Source organism: Vigna umbellata, chromosome 1 (assembly GCF_029865625.1).
Source record: "Vigna umbellata cultivar VRB3 chromosome 1, Vumbellata_1.0, whole genome shotgun sequence".
Taxonomy (NCBI): domain Eukaryota; kingdom Viridiplantae; phylum Streptophyta; class Magnoliopsida; order Fabales; family Fabaceae; genus Vigna; species Vigna umbellata.
The window spans coordinates 93068954-93079320 of NC_142165.1; the positions used below are offsets into that span (position 1 = coordinate 93068954).

The 10367-nt window shown below is 36.0% G+C and overlaps 1 protein-coding gene across 1 annotated transcript; it reads right to left on the bottom strand.

The window, feature by feature from the left end:
* Window positions 1-7665: 7665 nt before the first annotated feature.
* LOC124826856 (putative serine/threonine-protein kinase PBL19) lies at window positions 7666-10367 on the bottom strand. Its single transcript, XM_047299800.2, has 4 exons — window positions 9689-10367; window positions 8936-9196; window positions 8664-8786; window positions 7666-8310 (listed from the first exon to the last, which is right to left on the bottom strand). The coding sequence occupies exons 1-4, from the start codon at window positions 10010-10012 to the stop codon at window positions 7879-7881; spliced, it is 1140 nt and encodes a 379-aa protein (XP_047155756.2). The 5' UTR covers window positions 10013-10367; the 3' UTR covers window positions 7666-7878.

Here is a 10367-nt window from a genome sequence, read left to right on the forward strand (position 1 = left end):
ATTATTCTCCCATTCAAAAATATTATAATTTTACTTGAGAACATGATAACCTATAAGAAGGAAAGTCTGAAAGAGATTTTTTATTGAAAAATTTAAATAAATAACAATAATAAATTATTAGTTATTAATATTTTATTTATTCATTACTAATTAATATTAATATTATTTAAGTATAATATTTTATATTTGACTATAAGAAGAAAAGCCAATCAAAAATAGTTTATAGCTGAGCATAAAAACTGGTTTATCTACTCAAATTCCGTCTTAAGATTTTTGAAGTTGCGTAGGATTTTATTAAGTCATCTCAAACGGAGTTTCTTACATATATGTATTGATTAAAATTAAATAATATTAATTAATTAATTTTATCATTAAAACTGTGGGACCCTGGAAAATTAATGTTGATAAACACCTTGTCAAATCAAAATTTATGTATGGAAACCTCTCTGCAGTGCATTAAAAACGCACATTCATAACTCTGCCACTCACTGCCAAGTGTCACCGAAATAGAATGGGAGTCAGTAATGGGGATACAGGTGTCGACAGGGGAGACGCACGTTCGTGCGGATGTGGGAAGGAACAAAATGAATTTTTTTGGAAACCCTTCCTCTCTCTTCTGCACTCATCTTCTTCCCTTCAATCTCAGACCCCATTTTTCTCCAGCTTCTCTCTAAAACTTCTTCATCTTCTCTCTAAGATAATTCACCGTCATCTCCTCCGATTCCATTTCAGAAACCGTAGGACCGTTCACGACGTTGTGAGCTTTCACTGGAACCAAACACGTTAGAGTTCTGTGACCGGTAAGTTCTCCAACTTTAAACACCCTTTTCGGGGTTGCATGCGGACCTTGATACAGCTGCATGTTAGAATAGAAACTAAGTTCTCCTACCTTCCTTTTTGGTTAGATTTAGTGGAGCACTTGAGAAGCACGTTGAGGGTAGGAACCATATTTGGATAAGTTAAAAAGCACTCGCTTAGGGAGTTCACTGCTAGACCAGGTAAGGGAAGCTTAGTAATTTAATTTATACTTGTATGTTGCATGTAAACATGATATGAACTGAATGTATGAGATATATGTCGGTTGAGTATGCATGGTCGAACGTTGCTGTACTGAATGAATGATATATGTTGGTTGAAATGTATGATATGAGTGATACGTATGAATACGAAATATGCATGCTTAGGAACGAGAGAATGTAAGTGAAACTTGAATATCAACTTCCCTATGATAACGTATGTCCGACATTAAACGGTTCTCGACCGTTTGGTGTTCTAGTAAACTTCTTTGAATTGGAATACTTTCATTTGGGAAGGGTTCTGGTCGAGCATGAGCTATGTAGGTCTTTTACTTAAAGCTCATAATGAGCAGTGTCGATCTTACACGTAGTAATCGTATTGGGTAGTGCTCGGTCTTACACCAAGCGCTCTTACTCTTTTCTTGAAAACCCTTCTTAATACAGGTCGTCCATATGTGTCGATCAACAGTGTCGAGCACCCTTATACAGATCATCCATCTGTGTCGACCGACAGTGTCGAGCATCCTTGAAATACAGATCATTCATCTGTGTCGATCAACAGTGTCGAGCACCCTTATACAAATCATCCATCTGTGTCGACCGACAGTGTCGAGCATCCTTGTAATACAGATCCTTCATCTGTATCGATCAACAGTGTCGAGCACCCTTATACAGATCATCCATCTGTGTCGATCGACAGTGTCGAGCATCCTTGAAATACAAATCATTCATCTGTGTCGACCGACAGTGTCGAACATCCTTGTATAACAGATCATCCATCTGAGTCGACCGACAGTGTCGAACATCCTTGTATAACAGATCATTCATCTGAGTCGACCGACAGTGTCGAACATCCTTGTAATACAGATCATCCATCTGTGTCGACCGACAGTGTCGAGCATCCTTGTATAACAGATCATCCATCTGAGTCGACCGACAGCGTCGAACATCCTTGTAATACAGATCATCCATCTGTGTCGATCAATAGCGTCGAGCATCCTTGTAATACATATCCTTCATTTGTGTCGACCAACAGTGTCGAGCACCCTTGGTAATACAGATCATCCATCTGTGTCGACCGACAGTGTCGAGCATCCTTGTAATGCAGACCATTCATCTGTGTCGACCGACGGTGTCGAGTACCGTGTTAATACAGGTTGTTCATCTATCTGGTAGTCGGTATTACTTTATTTTGTAATGATGAACATTATATGAGATGAATAAATGCTTGTGAAATTCGAACGAGCGTTCCAAGGAGGAACGTCTCTATGATTTGAATATGAGAAGTTGTGTAGTATGACCATGGTAAAGCTGCTGATGGCTGTTCATCCTGATATTCCGTGAGTGCTCGTCCTCATGTAGAGGGGAGTAGGTCATGCGTGGGAATGGCAGGAGGCCCTAGTCCTATTGAGTACTTTGGACTGATAGGGTTAACCTCGGGTGGCAGCTGTTGAGTGTATCCCAGTTACTACATCACCCGGGTGCAAGAACGCCTGTAGATACATGGATTCATACAGTCCGGACGGTCGTTATTTATGAGAATTTAGATGAGTTATTCTATGCTTTGATATGTTGTTATGTGTATGGTTTTGTTGATTTTATATGTTAGCTTTTATATTGGGTGTATGAATTAAATTACCTAAGCTTACCCTTGCAATTCCTCGTGTTGTCTACTGTTTATGTACATCCGTCTTGTCAATGCAATGATCATCCGTGTGGATGTGAGCAGATGGAGAGGTGCCACTTAAAGAAATGCTGGAAGAAGAAAATTTGGAGGATGCCAATCTGATAGAAGTAGAGGTTAAAGCCGAGCAGTAGAGCGCTCGTTTATTAGTATTAGTTAGTGGTTTTGGGTGTATTTTTGGGTCGTTCGGTTGTTTAGTTTTCTTTTGTGAAACCGTTCGACCAGAACTTGATATTTTATAGTTAGATTCCGAATTCTGTATATCTTGTACGTTCGGCTTTTAAGCAGCTGTTATAGTTAAGACTGCATTGTTAATTCTGTAAATGTGATTAGTTCTAATTAATGGTAATTACTATTTATTGGATGTTACAAAAACAAATTATATAACTTTGTTTGCTTGTATAACTAACAGTACTTAAGAAAAAAAAATATATGGTTTGAATAAAAGAAATGAATAAAAAAAAAGATTTTAAGTATTAACAACGACCGCAATACCCAATCGAGATTAACTGTGAGCTAAGTGGCGCGTAGGGATGGAAAGTCCTTGAGCTTAAATATGATTTTCCATTTCCCGAAACTTTATATATTTTATTTTATTTCTATAACACTTTTAATACTATTTTAATTTCTCTAAATTTAAAATTTATTGTAATTTATAACATTTTTAACTCAATGTTACCATAGCTAATAAAACCATAATGATAGGTACAAAATGATGGACCTGGTACCAATTGGATGTTTTTGGAAGAATTTTTTTTTATTATTATTGTAGTAGTAGTTATTGAAGTAGTAAAAATGACACATTAAAGGCTAAAAAGAGGATTGAAGAGAAGGTTAAAATGAGAGAAAACTCAAGAGGCATGAAGATAAAGAAGACTTTGGAAGCAAAGGTTGAAGAGATCATATCTTTTAATAATTTAGTTGATCATACACTGAATTGTCCCCCTCATCTAATCGATAGTTATTGATATTGTCCAAGAAGATCACACGTTATGCTTCAAACCATTTTAAAATATAAATCAAGATAATAAGCAACATTATTGCAATTTGCATTAAGTAACAAAGATGATACACATGAAGTTTTTCAAAAGGCAATGCAACATTGGAAAAACATGAATTTTGTTCTGACAAAAAAAAACAAGAAGAACAAAACATCACTTAAAACTAACAATTTATAATATGATCAACAACTTTTTTTAAAGGATCTAAAAAATGTATATTATAATTCTACTTGGTCAAGAACAACGTCAAATTCATCCTTGAAAGAACATTGAGTCATAGGTAAGAACATTTTTACATTTCATATTCTCGAACATTATAAATTGTAAAATGTGATACTAAGGTCGACATGTATCCTAGTAAGTTATTTTGGAAACCTAAAATTGTTTGGGCTTATAATAAGAGATATATCACTTGAGTCAATAATTAAAAATTGTCTAGTCTTACACTCTATGATGCTAAGGCTAAGGGGTCGTATGATGATAGGCCCAAAACCTATCATGATAAGTTGGTCATACAATTTTTTAATCTTACTTTCTAAAAAGCTAAAGGTTAAAGGATTATGTGGTGATAGACTCAAATTGACTAGCCTAATATCGATCCAATGTTTTAGAGGGAAAATGTTTTGTTTGTCATTAACGAATAAACTAGAAGAAAACTCATGAAATAAAATGATAAAAATAAATAAGCATTTAGAAACAAAGGTTGGACATGTCACATATTTGAATACACTAGTTAAATGAAATTTTCACCTTTAACTAAAGAAAAACTTTACATAAATCTTATTCAAATAAACATTTTTTATATGAATTTCATGTTATTTTAATATATATATTTATTTATATTTATATATATTATCTATTAAGTATTACAGAACACATGCCTTCAACATATAATAACATAAATATAAAATAGGACCCTCGTGACGTAGAAATATTAAAGGAAACCATTATGCCAAACTAGAAAACCTAACTTTCTAATACGGGTAAGAACTGAACATGAGACTAAAGACAAACTTGAGCATTCAAACATATTTTGTAAAGTAACCTATTTTTCCATTTGACTAACGCCAATAATCTACTTTTCCACAACAAAAAACATTTTTTGACAAAGCTTTTTCATTTTATCAATGTGATTTTTATTAAACTCGTCATCCTTTCCTTCAAACCATTCTAAACAATTTAACACGTTTTTCTCCTCTTCTCATCCTTTTCAATTATCCAAATCACAATGCCACGAAAAAATAATAATTGTACTGTACAGCTAATTTAAAAATAAAATTAGTTCAGATATGCAATTATCTATATAGAAAATAAAATATCAATTACTCTATAATATAGAAATATCAAACTAATTTATGACCAAACTAATTTTGAATATATTTTTTCCCTGGACATGATTCATAGACAAAAAAGTGTGTTTTTCAAGAAAAAGAAAAGTTTCCCAAACAAAATTTGTTTTCATAAACATGATTTTCGTAGTGTTACGAAACTAACAGCCACTGACTAATTTACTCTTACAGATACACTTTCCAATAATGAAACACTATTCAATGGACTTTTATGTATCTTCATTTCACAATAGACTTGAGTATATTTTAAAATAATAGACAGAAATAAAGAGGTAAAACTAAAGTTGTTGCATTATGGTGGAGTGAAGAGCTATAAGTTGGTTGGGTTGAAATTGTGCAAGTTTTGACACCGAATGAAGCAAACTATGATAAAATTGGACGGATACGAGTTAGTGGAAGTGGAAAGGGAATGGTAAGATCACAATACTAAAAAGTCAAGTGAAGAAGAGGTTTTGGTATAATTTATCCACAAAATCAGATACTTTGACATCCACTAACAAAGTCACATGTCACCTTCTGGACGGTCGACCTATAAAATGAATAAAAGAATAATAAATGACGTGGATTATAAATTGAGATGGATCTGAAGGGCGCATTTCACTTTTGCATTTCAAAATCACATTCAGAATTTGGGATTGAAAACCCTAGAGAGAGAAGCTCCACACGCCAGCGAGAAGAGCTCGATGGAGTTTCCACCGTCACTTGCCAAAACTACGTCGTTCAACGTTAACCGGATGACATTCCGCCGCTACATCGCCGATTGGAACGCTGTACCACGCGCGCGTCGCCGTTTATCGATCAATGAAGCAGATTCCGACGCTGTTCCACCGTTTATTGAGGGTAGAATCAAAACCGCCAATGCTGCGATGACCGCAAGTCCAGTAGAAGGTTAGATACTCTCTTTTTTCCTATGTTTGGGTGATTAGGGTTCCGCCACACATTAAATTTCATTCTTCTGTGGTCGCGGAACCCTAATCGCCCAAACATAGCAAAAGATAGTATCTAACCTTCTATTGGACTCGTGGTCGTCGCGACATTGGTGGTTTTGAATTCTGCCCTCAATAAACGGTGGAACAACGATGGAACAACACTGAAATCTGCTTTGTTGATCGATAAACGGTGGCGTGCTTCCAATAAAGGATGGGAAGACACTCGAACTCCAGAGATTAAACGGTACAACGTTCCAATCGGCGGTGTGGTGGCGGAATGTTCTCTGATTAACATTGAACGACACAATTTTGATAAATAACGATAGAAACCCCAACGCAATTTTGGCAAGAGACGATGGAAACCCCGTCGAGCTCTTCTCGCTTGTGTGAAGGGCTTTTCTCTTTAGGGTTTTCAACCTCAAATTCTAAATACGATTTTGAAATAAAAAAAAAGTAAAACAGACATTTCAAACCCATCATCTCAATTCATAATTCACCTCATTTATTATTTTTTATTCATTTTACAGTTAGATGACCCACAAGGCTACACGTGACGATATGTAAAAAATTTGACACATTCATAAACGTCAAAGTATCATTAACCCCACACAAAAACGCTTTATTACAAAAGTAAAGGGATGTTGAAGATTTTTAAACTTAGACTGATAAATGGTAATTATGGAGAAGCTTTTATAAAGAATTTCAGGAAATGGGAAAAGTGTAAGGAGAGAGGCATGGTCCTACATCTGCATTAATAATTTCTATATGTCATCTTCCCATCAACTCACCCCCCTTCCGCGTTCACATTACTACAAACATCTGCAGTGCACTCGACAACAATGCTGCCATCTGAATGACGTCTGAATCATCGTATTCTACCGTAGATTTAGATCACCAGAAAACAATTTGTAAAAGTTTTATTCAATTTAAAAAAGAAAAGATTAACTTTTATTATTCTACTTTTTACCAAACAGGATAGTTTCTTTGTAGACTTGCTCAATGTTTCAAGCGAAATTTCCCTACAACTTTTCTAAGAACTGACCAACCATATACATAATAATATAATCTGATATTCTAACCATTCAAGTCAAAGTCGGTATGCCCCTTCAATAAAATTTAATTTATTGAGTGCGCCTTCTTTCGGTAAGAAACCATTAATTTATTTCATTCATGTCCACGGATCCCTAATCAAACTCAGAATAACACGAATAAAAATATTAATATATTCAAATGGATTGCGACATCACTTAATTGATTAAAGGCTCTCTAATTTTCTGTTCATAAAGTTAGAAGGGTTTAGTTAGACAATGAAAATCCTCACTAGTTGCCAAAAAGCCAACACCAGTTACACCTGTTTTCAAAAGTGGATTTATCATCCAATCACATTTTCATCTCTACACCGCGTGTTTCTGCCATTTTCTTAGTTTTCTTCATGAAGTTAAAAGTGGACATAAAACAGAAAAAAGATAAAAAAAATACTATCAGTCTTTTTAAATATTATCATTTGATCTTACAAGACATATTTTCTGTCTTATATTTACGATAAAATATATATTAATGTTAAAATATTCTATTTTCTAATTTGACTTGGCTACACAAATCAATTTCATTTAGTCCTGTTATTCCTTGTGTAGATTTTTCTTTGTGAAGTAAAGAATGATTTTATTAATTGACAATTTTCTACAATTTCACCTAAAAAAAAGTGTATTTATAGCTAATAGCTTACAAAAGGAAGGCAGGACTTGGTTTTGTTTGAACTGGGCCAAACGAACCAGTAACGAAAAATACCAAAAATTGACTTCCAATATTGACGAGAACAAGTGGATGATGGTAAATAAGAAGAGATGGTTAAAGTACCGAGTTTCCCACAAGTTCTTGATCCTACCAAAAAAACAAAACTCACTGTTTACTTTTTCTGACCAGTTTAGACCGGGATGAGGAGGATTCAGCAATGTCTTGAGAAGAGTTTGGAATTTCAGAATGTTGCAAGGCTTGCTTCAAGGCTTCCACTATCTGACTCATGGATGGTCTATCTTCTGGATTCTTCTTTAAGCAGCTATCAGCCAACTTGGCTATTTTGCGAGCTGCTTGGGGAGAATACTGGTTCCTGAGACGAGGATCCATTATCACCACGAACCTGCTGGTGTCAGCAGGATACTGTTTCACCCAATCTAGAAGCTTTTGTTCTGCAGTGGGACGGTTTCTTTCCAATGATCTTCTTCCTGTGAGGATCTCATACAGCACTACACCAAAACTCCACATGTCGCTCTGAACTTTCAGATGACCCGTTTCAATGTACTCTGGTGCAGCATACCCCTGTGTCCCAACCACCTAATAACCAAAGAATACAAAAACATAAGGACAAATCATTGGTCATGAGTTCATAACTTTTGTTGTTGTAATGAAATAGACAGGACAAGGTACGGTGTGCGCGACGGCAATTTCGACTACAACATTATTCCTTTTGAAGGTGTCAATGACATAACAAATTGTGACTGCCATTACAAATTTTAAACCTTTGGTAGGATCATAGCAATGTTGCTAAAATCACATATTAAGGGGTTGGCTAAGGTTAAATCACAAAGTCAGCTTTAGCAGTTGTGTGGATAATGAGTGTATGGATGTAAAGTGCCCATAATGTGGTGCCTTATGAAAGAGGCATTAACTGTCTGCAATGAACTTACCGCAGTGGATACATGAGTCTGATCGCCTTGTGGTCCTTCTCTAGCAAGACCAAAATCTGAGAGCTTTGGATGGAAATCCGCATCCAATAGAACATTTGAAGATTTGAAGTCTCTGTAGATCACCTTCTCGACAAAAAAAAATGAAAAGATTACCTCCCAAGACTATATACAATCAAAGTTTATATTGGAAAATGCTACGGCATGCAACAAAGTCGAATGCAATGACAACTATATCGTCTCAACTCTTGGAAAGTACGAGACTTTTGAAGTACCTGAATTTCCAGTCCTTCATGGAGATAAGCTAATCCTTGGGCGGCACCAAGCATAATCTCCAATCTTGTTTTCCAAGGGAGAGGTGGTAAACTTTTATTGAAGAGGTGATCCTCCAAGCTCCCGTTGGGCATGAACTCGTACACCAGCAGCCGTTGGATTCCTCTTTCTCCGTCCATGGAGCAGTATCCCAAAAGCTTAACCAAATTTGGGTGATTAACAATGCCAAGAAATTGAACTTCAGCAAGCCATTCTTTATGACCCTTGGTAACAAAAAAATTACAACCATAAGAATAAAGGTACATTAGCAATGTAGAAAGCACATATTTTGATAATTCAGTGGCAAACAGTAATAAAAAGAAAATAATTTTTGTGCTTCTGGATCATTTATGCCATAAGCAGAAATAATTATCCGACTTTCTACGACACCAACCAGACAACAATGCAGAGTTGCAAATATCTCAACTATTTTTTTTATATAGAAAATATTCTTGTACTAACTGGACAGAGCTGCAAAGAATTGTGCAGTATGAGTTTTGGATCCCAAAGCATAAAATATTTCCTTCACGAGATCACAGTATGACAGACGATTAAAACTATGACCCACGATCAAAAAAATAAAGTTGACAGCGGTCAAACAGTAAAAGTTAACCACTGCAATAAAAAAGGTGTAATAATGATCACGGAATCGAGTAATCTTTGACGAAAAGCAAAAGAATAAGAGAAATTGAGGAAGGAAAAAGAAGCATGTATACCTGGAAGCCACGCGTGTTGAGCCTTTTGATAGCTACTGGAAATGGATCACCCTGGCCATCGGAGGGTCTGATGGATCCTTTATACACACTCCCGAACCCCCCTTCTCCAAGCTTCAGCGTCCTATTGAAACCTTGGGTGGCATCTCTGAGCTCCTGAAAATTGAAAACTCTGAAGCTGTGCTCTTTCTCTCTGTACAAGTCCTTCACGCTCTTGGGCGACGATAGGGAGCCGGTGGAGTTCGCGGCGCGGTTCACGGCGGGGTTTTTCTTCTTATGCAATTCGGGGGCGGATTTACACTTGTCTTTGAAGAAGAAACACTTCATCTTCTCACCATCAAATCAAAGAGAAGGAAAAATGATGAGAAGAAGAGGAAGAGAGAATTAAGGTGATGGCCCAGATGAAAAAATGGGACCTTGATTATATATTGAGGCGGTGAATTGTGATAAGAAACGAAGAGAGATGAAAAGGGAAATAAAAGTTAGGTTCCGTGAAGTGAAAGAAATATACTGAATGGGAACGATGGAGAAGAAGCAGAGGTATGGAAGTTTAAGATATTCACGAGAGAAACAAACCCGCGTAGGGGAAGAGAGAGAGAGAGAGAAAGAGAGAGACAGGAGTGAAGCGGGTTTACGACGTTGTGTGGAAGAAAGACCAAAAGACCAACCAAGAAAGACATTT

Coding starts and splice junctions, on each gene's coding strand:
- LOC124826856 (XM_047299800.2), bottom strand. CDS start 10,012: ATGAAGTGTTTCTTCTTCAAAGACAAGTGTAAATCCGCCCCCGAATTG. Junction 8,787..8,935: donor ATGAAGGACTGGAAATTCAG/GTACTTCAAAAG, acceptor TTTGTCGAGAAG/GTGATCTACAGAGACTTCAA. Junction 8,311..8,663: donor AGACTCATGTATCCACTGCG/GTAAGTTCATTG, acceptor TTTGGTTATTAG/GTGGTTGGGACACAGGGGTA.